The following is a 13,528-nucleotide window of genomic DNA, read 5'->3' on the forward strand; positions in this document are numbered from 1 at the left end:
CCCTCTGCTCTGGGGAGACCTCACCTGCAGGGCTGGGGCCAGCTCTGGAGCCCCCAACACAAGAAGGACCTGGACCTGCTGGAGTGGGTCCAGAGGAAGCCACAAAAACGATCAGGGCTGTTGGAGCAACTCAACAGTGAGAACAGGCTGGAGAATTGGAGCTGTTCAGCCTGGAGAAGAGAAGGCTCCAGAGAGACCTTCGAGCTCTGCTTCAGCATCTGCAGGGGAGCTCCAGGGAGGGACTGCCCAGAAGGGGCTCTGGGGATAGGATGAGGGCAGTGGTTTGGAACTGGAGCAGGGCAGAGTTAGATTGGGCATCAGGAGGGAGTTCTGCAGAGTGAGGGTGGGGAGAGCCTGGCACAGGTTGCTGAAGGATGTGGTTGAGGTCCCATCCAGATCAGAGTTGATGTGGCCCTGGGCAGCCTGCTCTAGCTGGAGGTGTCCCTGCTGCCTGGGGTCGGGGTGGGGGTTGGACAAGATGATCATTCCAGCTGCCCTCTCCTGCCAGACAGCTCAGAGCAGCATCACTTGGGTTATGATCAACTGCCCCCAGAGTGCTGCAAGCACTTTTGCCTGCTTACTTGTTAAGCCTCTTGACCAATTCAACACAATTTCTGCTGCCTGAACACTCAGAGCCAAAGCAGCTGCACAGAACTCGGTGGAATCATTCACACCTCCAAGACAAAGAGGCCACAGAAGCCACTCAGACCTTTGGTGTGACACAACAGGCTCAGGAGTCCATCAGAAGTGGCCATTGCTGGTGCAGGCAAGAGAGCTGCTTTGAGCTGCTGCCTGTTACAGCTCCTCCAGGATCACAGAGCCACAGAACTCTCTGGGCTGGAGCAGTCCTCTGAGCTCAGCCACTCCAAGCAGCAACCCTGCCCCACCCTGGCCACCAAACCATGGCCCCAAGTGCCATGGTCACAGGTTGCTTGAACACCTCCAGGGATGGGGACTCCTCCACCTGCCTGGGCAGCCTCTGCCAAGCCCTGAGCACTCCTGCAGCAAAGAGATGACCTCATTAATGCTTATAAAGATCTAGAGGTGAGTGGCAGGAGGCTGGAGCCAGGCTCTGCTAGGGGATGCCAGTGCCAGCACAGGGGCAGTGGTGGAAGCTGAGGCAGAAAAGTGCCATGGAGACAGGAGGAGGAATTTTTCCCTGTGAGGGTGGCAGAGCCTGGCAGAGGCTGCCCAGAGGGGCTGTGGAGTTTCCCTCTCTGGAGAGATTCAAACCCTCCTGGATGTATTTAATCACAGTATCACAGTATTATTAGGATTGGAAGAGACCTCACAGCTCATCAAGTCCAACCCTTTACCCCAGAGCTCAAGGCCAGACCATGGCACCAAGTGCCACGTCCAGTCCTGCCTTGAACAGCTCCAGGGACGGCGACTCCACCACCTCCCCGGGCAGCCCATTCCAGTGGCCAATGACTCTCTCAGGGAAGAACTTTCTCCTCACCTCCAGCCTAAATCTCCCCTGGCACAGCCTGAGGCTGTGTCCTCTCCTTCTGGTGCTGGCCACCTGAGAGAAGAGAGCAACCTCCTCCTGGCCACAGCCTCCCCTCAGGTAGTTGCAGACAGCAATGAGGTCTGCCCTGAGCCTCCTCTTCTCCAGGCTAACCAATCCCAGCTCCCTCAGCCTCTCCTCCTAGGGCTGTGCTCAAGGCCTCTCCCCAGCCTCGTTGCCCTTCTCTGGACACGCTCAAGCATCTCAATGTCCCTCCTAAACTGGGGGGCCCAGAACTGAGCACAGCACTCAAGGTGTGGTCTAAGCAGTGCAGAGTCCAGGGGCAGAATGACCTCCCTGCTCCTGCTGGCCACACCATTGCTGACGCAGGCCAGGATGCCACTGGCTCTCTTGGCCACCTGGGCACACTGCTGGCAGGGTTGCTGCTTGGATGTGTTCCTGTGTGACCTGCTCCAGGTGATGCTGCTCTGGCAGGGCTTGGACTGGCTGAGCTCTGGAGGTCCCTTTCAGCCCCTGACACTCTGTGATCCTGTGAAAGAAACTTCTCCTAATCTCCAACCTAACCCTCCCCTGGCACAGTCCCAGGCCATTTCCTCTCACCCTATCACCTGATCCTGACCCTGGAGAGAATCACAGAATCAAGCAGGTTGGAAGAGCTCATCCAGTCCAACCTAGCACCCAGCCCTAGCCATCAGCTAGACCATGGCACTAAGTGCCTCATCCAGCCTTTTGTTGGACACAGAAGATGATGTCCTTGCCCTTGGCTACCCAAGATGCCCCCCAGGGGGCTGCCCACCCAGCCCAGGTGCCCTCGGGCTGGGCACAGCTCTCACCTTGCGCACGTGGCAGGAGAAGAGGACGTTCATGTACTTGTCCTTCCTCTTCAGCTCGTTGGCAACAGGGATGAAGGAGCCTGTGGCCTGAGGGCTCTCTGCCTTCTGGAAGAGCAAAGGCAGGCAGGTAACTCCTCCTGCCCACTGCAGGGGCAACCACCCACGTCTCGGTGACCCAAGCAGGGTGGTGGCCACACCACCTCCTGCGAAGGCTCCCTCCAGGCTCTGCCCAGGCAGGGTGTGGGGAGCTCTGTGTGCTTTGGAATCCCTGCACAGAGCAGAACCACACAGTCACAGAGTGCCAGGGGCTGGAAGGGACCTCCAGAGCTCAGCCAGTCCAAGCCCTGCCAGAGCAGCATCACCTGGAGCAGGTCACACAGGAACACAGCCAGGAGGGTTTGAATCTCTCCAGAGAGGGAGACTCCACAGCCCCCCTGGGCAGCCTGTGCCAGGCTCTGGCACCTTCACAGGGAAAAATTCCTCCTCATGATTCCAGGGCACTTCCTATGCCTCAGCTTCCACCCATTGCTCCTGGTGCTGTCAGTGGGCATCCCCCAGCAGAGCCTGGCTCCAGCTCCTGCCATTCACCTGCACATCTTTACCAACACTGCTGAGGTCACCTCTCAGCCTCCTCCTCTCCCAGCTCCCAGCCCCAGCTCCCTCAGGCTCTCCTCCTAGCAGAGCTGTTCCATTCCCTTCAGCATCTCTGTGGCTCTGTGCTGGACTCTCTCCAGCAGTTCTATGTCCCTCTTGAACTGGGGGCCCAGAACTGGACACAGTTCTCCAGATGTGGCCTCACCTTGCAAGTGCTGCAAGGAGGGCTGGGGAGAGGAGCAGCACTGCAGCCTGCCTGGAGAGGATGGCTTTGGACCTTTTCATCTTCACCTATTTCTTAACAGCCCATTAGGTGCAGAAGGTCACTTTGGCATCCAGGTCTCTCCTGTCTCTGGCCAGCTGAAGGCATCCCTCTGTCAGTGCTGCTGGAGGTGCTCAGGCTGGGCTTAGTGTGCAGGAAGTCCCACCCAGAGCAATAGGGGTCAAAGACTCTGGGGCTGCTTAGCTTGGAGAAGGCAGCCTGAAGGGGGACCTGATCAGTGCTTGCAAATATCTAAGGGGTGGGTGCCAGGAGGATGGGGCCAGTGGTGCCCAGTGATGGGACAAGAGGCAATGGGCACAAGCTTGAACATAGGAAGCTCCATCTGAACATGAGGAGGAGTTTCTGCACCTGGAGGGAAGCAGAGCCCTGGCACAGGCTGCCCAGAGAGGCTGTAGAGTCTCCTTCTCTGGGGACATTCAAGGCCCAGCCTGGATGTATTCCTGTGTGCCCTGCCCTGCTGCCCCTGCTCTGGCAGGGAGGTTGCTCTGGATGACCTCCAGAGGTCCCTTCCATCCCCTGCCATTCTGTGATTCTCTGCCTCTGAAAGACTCTAAACCCCCTTCCAGAGGAGGCTGCAAAGTACTTCTCCATCCCAGGAAGCCACCAGGCACTTGCTCACCTGCCAGCATCCACAGCCCCACCCCTGCTGGACCCCTTGGACTCACCAGGGCGATGTAGTTCCCCTCCCAGGCTCTCTGTAGGCCAATGTCAGCTCTGTGACCCTTCAGCACTTCCATGGCAGCAACCTTGGCCCTCAGCTGAGGTAGGACTTCTGGTGGGACGCTCCGGATGAGCTCTCCTGCTCTCCACCTGCCACCAGACACTGGAGTCAGCTCCACAGCCTCTGCCATGCCCTGTCAGCACTTCTGCCAGGGCAGCTCGAGGCCATCTCTAGGCTGGAGGTGCCAGGGGACAAGGAAGCCCTCCCACTGCATCCACGAAGCTGGACAGTTTGCATTGGATGTCACCTGTCCCCTCTGACTCCTGGTTTGGTTGCTGCTCCTCCTGGCACACAGCCAGGAGGCAACTCCTGGCACAGCTCTTTGCAGCTAAAGTCCACTCCTGGGCTCATCTACAACATTTGCTGGGGACAGAGTTTTGAGCAGGGCCTGCTGGGACAGGCCAAGGGGGGATGGTTGGAAGCTGAAAGAGCTTGAGAGTGGAGAGAAGGGAGAAATGTTTGAGACTGAGGGTGGGGAGAGCCTGTGCCAGGCTGCCCAGAGATGTAGGAGCTGCCCCATGGCTGGCAGCAGTGCAGGTGAGGTTGTCTGGGGCTGTGAGCAGCCTGCTCTGGTTGCAGATGTCCCTGCTGGCTGGATGAGCTTTGGGGGTCCCTTCCAACCTAAAGCATTCCATGATTCCTTCATCCCATGATTTCACAGCTGAATTTAGCCCTAGGATTGAAATGTAGCCAAGTGTGAGATGGAAGAGGGCAGGGCAGAGCCTCCATGGCTCCACACCACACTCCAGCAGACCCAGGGAGGTTCTCCTCCCCCTCTGCTCTGCCCTGGGGAGACCTCATCTGGAATCCTGCATCCAGCTCTGGGCTCCCCAGCTCAGGTGGGACAGGGATGTGCTGGGGACAGGCCAAGGGAGGGCTGTGAGGATGCTGAAGGGGCTGAGCAGTGCCCTGTGAGGAGAGGCTGAGGGACCTGGGGCTGCTTGGTCTGCAGAAGAGAAGACTGAGAGGGGACCTGAGCAGTGTCTGTGAATGTCTGAGGGCTGGGGGCAGGAGGGAGGGGACAGGGACAGGCTCTGCTCACTTGTGCCATGGCATAGGACAAGAGGCAATGGATGGAAGCTGCAGCACAGGAGGTTCCACCTCATCATGAGGAAGAACTTCCTGACTGGGAAGGTCCCAGAGCCTGGCACAGGCTGCCCAGAGAGGTTGTGGAGTCTCCTTCTCTGCAGCCTTCCCAGCCCTGCCTGGATGTGTTCCTGTGTGCCCTGAGCTGGATTCTATGGCCCTGCTCTGGCAGGGGCTGGACTCAGTGATCTGTGGAGGTCCCTTCCAAGCCCTGACATCTGTGATCTGTGATCCAGCTCCCAGCAGCAACCTCAGGTCCCCAGGATCGATGCTATCAAGAGTCTTTTGGCACCTAGAATCCATCACTGAGCAGATCTGATCACTGAGCTTGTTCTGGGCTCCACCCAGACAGGTTAGGGATGGTTCTGAAGAGCCATCTGGGGCAATAACCAAAGCTTGACTTGCCCAAGTGCTGGTGGCTGGACTGGGGACCTGCAGAGGCCACATCCAGCCAACATTTCTCTTCCAGAAGTCATCATTTCTCAACCTGGAACCAAAACTACTTGGCCTAAGAACTAAAGGCTCTGGGTTTAGGTCCTCAGAGGCTGCAGCAGAGGTGTCAAACTCCTCTTCTGCAGACAGAGCAGGCCTGGAGGGTGCAGCACTGCTTGCTCTGCTGCAGAGAGATGCTGGCTTACTGGGCCAAGGCTTGGGGAAGCCAAGAAGATTCCTTGTCTCTCCCCCCCTCACCTAGCAGCTGCTGCTCTTTTATTCTAACACCACCCAGAGAGGCCAGAGAGGGGCCAGGGATGGAAGCACAACCTCCAGCCTGCCTGGATCTTTGAGACAGAATCGTTCTGGGTCTGCTCAAGGGGACCAAAGACCATTATCACCTTACAGACTCAGGCTGGAGGGACCCCCAAGGGTCATCTTTGACAATCCTCCTGCAGGCAGCAGGGAAATCTCCAACCAGAGCAGGCTGCCCAGAGCCACAGCAAGTCTGACTTTGAATGTCTCCAGGGACAGGGCCTCAACCACCTCCCAGGGCAGCCTGTGCCAGTCCCTCCTCACCCTCACTGCTCAGGGCCACATCCAGTCTGGGCTTAGAATCATAGAATCAGGCAGGGTGGAAAGGGACCACAAGGAGCAGGCAGTGCCACCCCCCCCTGCCATGCCCAGGGACACCCTACCCTAGAGCAGGCTGCACACAGCCTCAGCCAGCCTGGCCTCAAACACCTCCAGCCATGGGGCCTCAACCCCCTCCCTGGGCAACCCCTTCCAGCCTCTCACCACTCTCCTGCTCAACAACTTCCTCCTCACCTCCAGCCTCACTCTCCCCACCTCCACCTTTGCTCCATTCCCCCCACTCCTGCCACTCCCTCACAGCCTCAAAAGTCCCTCCCCAGCTTTTTTGGAGCCCCTTTCAGATGCTGGCAGGCCACAAGAAGGTCACCTGGGAGCCTCCTCTGCTGCAGCCTGCACAGCCCCAACTCTTTCAGGCTGTGCTCACAGCAGAGCTGCTGCAGCCTCTCAGCATCCTCTTGAATGTCTCCACCAGGGATGGGGCCTGAACCTCAGCCCTGGGCAGCCTCTTCCAGTGTTTCATCACCCTCACAGTGCAGAACTCCCTCCTGATCTCCAACCCAACTCTGCCCTGCTCCACTTCCAAACCACTGCCCTCATCCTATCTCCCCAGGGCCTTCTGAACAGTCCCTCCCCAGCCTGCCTGGAGCTTCCCTTCAGATACTGCAGTGCAGCTCTGAGGTCTCCCTGGAGCCTTCTCTTCCCCAGGCTGAACAGCTCCAACCCTCAGCCTGTCCCCACAGCAGAGCTGCTCCAGCCCTCTGAGCAGCTCTGTGGCCTCCTCTGGACCTGCTCCACCAGGTCCACATCTGCCCTGTGCTGGGGGCTCCAGAGCTGGACTCAGCCCTGCAGGTGAGGCCAGAGCAGAGCAGAGGGGCAGGATCCCCTCCCTGCACCTGCTGGCCATGCCCACGGTGCCATCTGCCTTCTGGGCTGCCAGTGCCCACTGCTGGCACACATCCACCTCCAGCTGTGCCACTCACTCACTTCACAGGATCATGGAGTCATGGAATCATGGAACTGGAGAACAATGGAATCATGGAATCAGGGAATCATGGAACTGTAGAATCATGGAACCATGGAACTACAGGACAATTGAATCATGGAACCATGGAGCTAGAGAACAATGGAATCATGGAACCATGGAGCTAGAGAATCATGGAATCATGGAACTAGAGAACAATGGAATCATGGAATCAGGGAATCATGGAACTGTAGAATCATGGAACCATGGAACTACAGAACAATTGAATCGTGGAACCATGGAGCTAGAGAACAATGAATCATGGAACCACTGGACTAGAGAACAGTGGAATCATGGAACCATTGGACTAGAGAACAATGGAATCATGGAACCATGGAACTAGAGAACAATGGAATCATGGAACCATGGAACTGTAGAATCATGGAGTCATGGAACTAGAGAACAATGGAATCATGGAACCATGGAGCTAGAGAACAATGGAATCATGGAACCATGGAACTACAGAACAATGGAATCATGGAACCATGGAACTACAGAACAATTGAATCATGGAACCATGGAGCTAGAGAACAATGGAATCATGGAACCATTAGAATAGAGAACAATGGAATCATGGAACCATGGAACTACAGAACAATTGAATCATGGAACCATGGAGCTAGAGAACAATGGAATCATGGAACCATTGGACTAGAGAACAATGGAATCATGGAACCATGGAGCTAGAGAACAATGGAATCATGGAATCAGGGAACTATAGAATCATGGAACCATGGAACTACAGAACAATTGAATCATGGAAGCATGGAATCATGGAACTAGAGAACAATGCAATCATGGAACCATGGAACTAGAGAACAATGCAATCATGGAACCATGGAACTAGAGAACAATTGAATTATGGAACCATGGAACTAGAGAATCATGGAACCATGGAACTAGAGAACAATTGAATCATGGAATCATGGTACTAGAGAACAATGGAATCATGGAACTACAGAACAATTGAATCATGGAACCATAGAACTATAGAACAATGGAATCATGGAATCATGGAATCATGGTACTAGAGAACAAGGGAATCATGGAACTATAGAATCATGGAGTCATGGAATCATGGAACTATAGAACAATGGAATCATGGAACCATGGAACTAAAGAACAATGGAATCGTGGAACTATATGACAATTGAATCATGGAACCATGGAACTAGAGAACAATTGAATCAGGGAATCATGGAACTATAGAATAATAGAATCAGGGAATCATGGAATTATAGAATCATGGAATCATGGAACTATGGAATCATGGAATTATAGAATCATGGAATCATGAAACTATGGAATCATGGAACTATAGAATCATGGAATCATGGAACTATACAATAGTGGAACCATGGAATCATGGAATAAGGGAACCATGGAATAATAGAATCATGGAATCATAGAGTCATGGAATCATGAAAGCATAGAACCACAGAACCATGAAATAACAGAATCATGGAATTATGGAATCATGGAACTATAGAATCATGGAATCATGGAACTATACAATAGTGGAACCATGGAATCATGGAATCATGGAACCATGGAATAATAGAATCATGGAATCATAGAGTCATGGAATCATGAAAGCATAGAACCACAGAACCATGAAATAACAGAATCATGGAATCATGGAATCATGGAACAACAGAGCTGTAGAATAATGGGATCATGGAACTATAGAACCATGGAATCATAGAAGCATGGAGTCATGGAAGCATGAAGCTATGAAATAATGGAATCATGGAATAAGGGAATCATGGAACTATGGAATCATAGAATCACAGAACCATGGAATAACAGAATCATGGAATCATGGAACTATAGAATCATGGAATAATGGAATCATAGAATCATGGAATAATAGACTCATGGAATGGTAGAAGCATGGAATCAGAGAATGGCTTAGGTTGGAAGGGACCTCAAAGCTCAGCCACTTCCAACCCCCTGCCACAGGCAGGGACACCTCCCACTAGAACAGGTCACTCAAGGCCTCATCCAGGCTGGTCCTGAGCAGCTCCAGGGAGGTGGTGGAGCACAGAAGCACCCAATGTGATCTTTGATCACATTGGGTGCTTCTGTGCTCCACCACCTCCCTGGGCAACCTGTCCCAGGATCTCAGCACCCTCAACCTGTGCCAGTCTCTCCCCACCCTCACTATAAAGAACTCCTTCCTCCCATCCACTTTCAATCTCCCCTCTGCCACTCCAAACCCATTCCTCCTCCTCTTCCTTCTCCTCCTCCTCCTCCTGCTGCTGTCCTTACAGTCCCTTGTCACTACTCCCTCCCCTTCAGCTACCAGCAGGAGCTGCTCCTTACCTGCGGTAGATGCTCTGCAGAGCCTCCTCGAAGCGGTGCAGCACTTTGGGTGGGCAGGGCCACTGCAGCTGCCTGCCGTAGTCCTTCATCTGCCTCACGTTCTGGAAGCGCCGAGACACCTCCTGCAGGTAGGACTTGACTTTGTAGCGCCTGTAGTGCCTGAGGATGATGAGGGCAGCCTTCGTCCTGCGGTAGCGCAGCCGAGCCAAAGTGCCCCTCCAGACCTAGGAGAAGAAATAGCTTGAGGGAAGGGAGGGATGCAGAGCAGGATGAGATTCTTCTTCCTGCAGCCACGTCTGGAGCCTCTGGGAAAAGGAAGATGTGGAAGTGATGGAAGGTGGCCAAAGGTAGAGCCACGAGGAGGAGCAAGAGGGTTGGAGGTGCTGAGACACTGGCAGAGGTTGAGGGTGGTGAGAGCCTGGCACAGGTTTGCCAGGGAGGTTGTGGAGCACAGAAGCACCCAATGTGATCTTTGATCACATTGGGTGCTTCTGTGCTCCACAACCTCCCTGGAGGTGTTCAGGACCAGGTTGGATACTGGCATAGGTTGAGGCTGGAGAGACACTGGCACAGGTTGAGGGTTCAGGACCAGGTTGGATACTGGCATAGGTTGAGGGTGGAGAGACACTGGCACAGGTTGAGGGTTCAGGACCAGGTTGGATACTGGCATAGGTTGAGGCTGGGGAGACACTGGCACAGGCTGAGGGTTCAGGACCAGGTTGGATACTGGCATAGGTTGAGGCTGGAGAGACACTGGCACAGGTTGAGGCTGGGGAGACACTGGCACAGGTTGAGGCTGGGGAGACACTGGCACAGGCTGAGGGTTCAGGACCAGGTTGGATACTGGCATAGGTTGAGGCTGGGGAGACACTGGCACAGGCTGAGGGTTCAGGACCAGGTTGGATCCTGGCATAGGTTGAGGCTGGAGAGACACTGGCACAGGTTGAGGGTTCAGGACCAGGTTGGATACTGGCATAGGTTGAGGCTGGGGAGACACTGGCATAGGTTGAGGCTGGGGAGACACTGGCACAGGTTGAGGGTTCAGGACCAGGTTGGATACTGGCATAGGTTGAGGCTGGAGAGACACTGGCATAGGTTGAGGGTTCAGGACCAGGTTGGATCCTGGCATAGGTTGAGGCTGGAGAGACACTGGCACAGGTTGAGGGTTCAGGACCAGGTTGGATACTGGCATAGGTTGAGGCTGGAGAGACACTGGCACAGGTTGAGGCTGGGGAGACACTGGCACAGGTTGAGGGTTCAGGACCAGGTTGGATCCTGGCATAGGTTGAGGCTGGAGAGACACTGGCACAGGTTGAGGGTTCAGGACCAGGTTGGATACTTGCATAGGTTGAGGCTGGAGAGACACTGGCACAGGATGAGGCTGGGGAGACACTGGCACAGGTTGAGGCTGGGGAGACACTGGCACAGGTTGAGGGTTCAGGACCAGGTTGGATCCTGGCATAGGTTGAGGCTGGAGAGACACTGGCACAGGTTGAGGGTTCAGGACCAGATTGGATACTGGCATAGGTTGAGGCTGGAGAGACACTGGCACAGGTTGAGGGTTCAGGACCAGGTTGGATACTGGCACAGGTTGAGGCTGGGGAGACACTGGCACAGGATGAGGCTGGGGAGACACTGGCACAGGTTGAGGGTTCAGGACCAGGTTGGATACTGGCATAGGTTGAGGCTGGAGAGACACTGGCACAGGTTGAGGGTTCAGGACCAGGTTGGATCCTGGCATAGGTTGAGGCTGGAGAGACACTGGCTGGCACAGGGTGAGGATGGTGAGACCCAGGTAGATGGAAGCTGCAGCACAGCAGGTTCCAGCTCAGCACAAGGGGGAACTTCTTGCCTGGAAGGGTCCCAGAGCCTGGCACAGGCTGCCCAGAGAGGTTGTGGAGTCTCCTTCCCTGGAGCCTTTCCAGACCCGTCTGGATGTGTTCCTGTGTGCCCTGAGCTAGAGTGGATGGTCCTGCTCTGGCAGGGGGGTTGGACTGGATGAGCTCTTTGGATTCCTTTCAACCCCTGACATCTGTGAGCCTGTGCTGTCACCCAAACACATAATGTCACCCCAAAGCAATGATGTCACCTCAAACTAACGGTGTCAGCCCAAACAAGTGATGCCACCCAAGTTGCTGGACACCAAGACAGCTCCAGCAGCATCAGTGTGAGGCTGATCTGTGCCTGCAGAGCTCCACAGCAGACCCCAGCTGTGTGCTGAGCTTCTCCTGCGCCAACTCTTGGGCAGGCAGCACAGGAGCCTTGCTGGCAGCATCTGACTGCATCACCACCACTGCTGGACAAAGCTCAGCAGCTAGGCCAGGCTGTGCTGGCTCCATCCCATAATGTGGCTTCATCTGAGTGCTCTGGAATCACAGAATCACAGAATTAACCAGGTTGGAAAAGACCTCTGAGGTCATCCAGTCCAACCTAGCACCTAACAGCTTCTGATCAACTAACCCCTGGCACTCAGTGCCTCATGCAGCCTCCTCTTGAACACCTCCAGGCATGGGGACTCCACCACCTCCCTGGGCAGCCCATTCCAGTGCCAATCACTCTCTCTGCCAGGAATTTCCTCCTCACATCCAGCCTCAACCTGCCCTTACACAGCTTGAGGCTGGGACCCCTTGCTCTGGCCCTGGCTGCCTGGCAGCAGAGCCCAACCCCACCTGGCTACAGCCTCCCTGCAGGCAGCTGCAGGCAGCAATGAGCTCTGCCCTGAGCCTCCTCTGCTGCAGGCTGCACCCCCCCAGCTCCCTCAGCCTCTCCTCACAGGGCTGTGCTCCAGGCCCCTCCCCAGCCTTGCTGCCCTTCTCCAAACACCTTCCAGCACCTCAGCATCTCTCTTGAATTGAGGAGCCCAGAACTGGGCACACAGCACTCAAGCTGTGGCCTGAGCAGTACTCAGGTACAAGTGCAGAATGACCTCCCTGCTCCTGCTGGTCACACTATGGAGCCACTGTGCAGGTTCCCAAGGGACTCTCCAGCAGCTGCCCTGCCCCAGCAGCTGCCCAGGTGCAGATTGTGTTTTGTTGGTTCCCTTGCAGCAGGCAGCTGGCAGAGCACTGACCCTGCTGCATGCCCAGAGAGCTTCCCTGCTGCCTCCAACCCTGCTGCAGAGGTTCTCTCCCTCCTGAGCACCATCCCCCAGCACCCCTGGTGCACATCAAACCTGCTCTTTACAGAGGAACTCATTAACTACCCGAGGCAATCTGCACTGTGAGATTTGCTCTCTGGAGCTGATGTCAAAGGTTCTGCTGACAGCTTCAGTGCTGCTCCTGAGGCCTGGCTGAGAAGGGCTGCGTGTGGCAAATGGCACAGCAGATGTCAGCAGCTCAAAGAAATCAGAGCCCTTGGGGCTCAAAACCTCTCCAAAGCAGCAGGTTCCCATCTCCCAACCCCCCACTGCTCTCCTCTGGCCTCACTGTCCTGCTGTGGTGACCTCCTGCTCAAGACATGACCCACAGAGAGCCTGGGGAGCTGCTTGAGCACTCAGCACTTCCCTGCTGTGTTCCATGGAATCAGAGAATGGTTTAGGTTGGAAGGGACCTCAAAGCTCAGCCACTTCCAACCTCCTGCCATAGGCAGGGACAGCTCCCACTAGAAGAGGTCACTCAAGGCCACATCCAGACTGGATGAGACACTTAGTGCCATGGTCTGGTTGACTGGATAGGGCTGGGGGATAGGTTGGACTGGATGAGCTTGGAGCTCTCTTCCAACATGGTTGATTCTATTCTGTTCTATTCCAGCCTGGTCCTTAACACCTCCAGGGAGGTTGTGGAGCACAGAAGCACCCAATGTGGTCATGGGAGTTGGAGCAGCTCTGCTATGGGGACAGGCTGAGGGAGCTGGGGGTGTGCAGCTGGGGAAGAGAAGGCTCCAGGGAGACCTTAGAGCAGCCTGCCAGGACCTGAAGGGGCTACAAGAAGGATGGAGAGATACTGAACAGGCCTGCAGGGACAGGATGAGGGCAGTGGCTTCAAACCAGAGCAGAGCAGACTGAGATTGGCTGTGAGGAACAAGTTCTTCAGCAGGAGGCTGCTGGAACACTGCATCAGGGTTCTCAGGGAGGTAGCTGAGGCCTCATCCCTGGAGACATTCAAGGCTGGACAGGGCTGTGGGCAACCTGCTCTAGGGGAGGATGTCCCTGCTGAGTGCAGGGGGACTTGGA

General features: G+C 55.3%; 1 protein-coding gene across 2 annotated transcripts in view; it reads right to left on the reverse strand.

The window, feature by feature from the left end:
• The window catches only part of MYO1D (myosin ID), a 271,655-nt gene that overhangs the window by 94,625 nt on the left and 163,502 nt on the right, over nucleotides 1–13,528 (reverse strand). The window contains exons 17-19 of one of the 2 annotated variants that reach the window (XM_064174227.1): nucleotides 9,358–9,581; nucleotides 3,844–3,988; nucleotides 2,302–2,406 (exon numbers count right to left, since the gene is read on the reverse strand). In XM_064174227.1, coding sequence (XP_064030297.1) covers nucleotides 2,302–2,406; nucleotides 3,844–3,988; nucleotides 9,358–9,581 — 474 coding nt within the window. The remainder of the gene's footprint in view (nucleotides 1–2,301; nucleotides 2,407–3,843; nucleotides 3,989–9,357; nucleotides 9,582–13,528) is intronic. The other variant, XM_064174228.1, reaches the window with a different exon arrangement.

The sequence above is a fragment of the Pogoniulus pusillus genome, chromosome 40 (assembly GCF_015220805.1).
Source record: "Pogoniulus pusillus isolate bPogPus1 chromosome 40, bPogPus1.pri, whole genome shotgun sequence".
Taxonomy (NCBI): Eukaryota; Metazoa; Chordata; class Aves; order Piciformes; family Lybiidae; genus Pogoniulus; species Pogoniulus pusillus.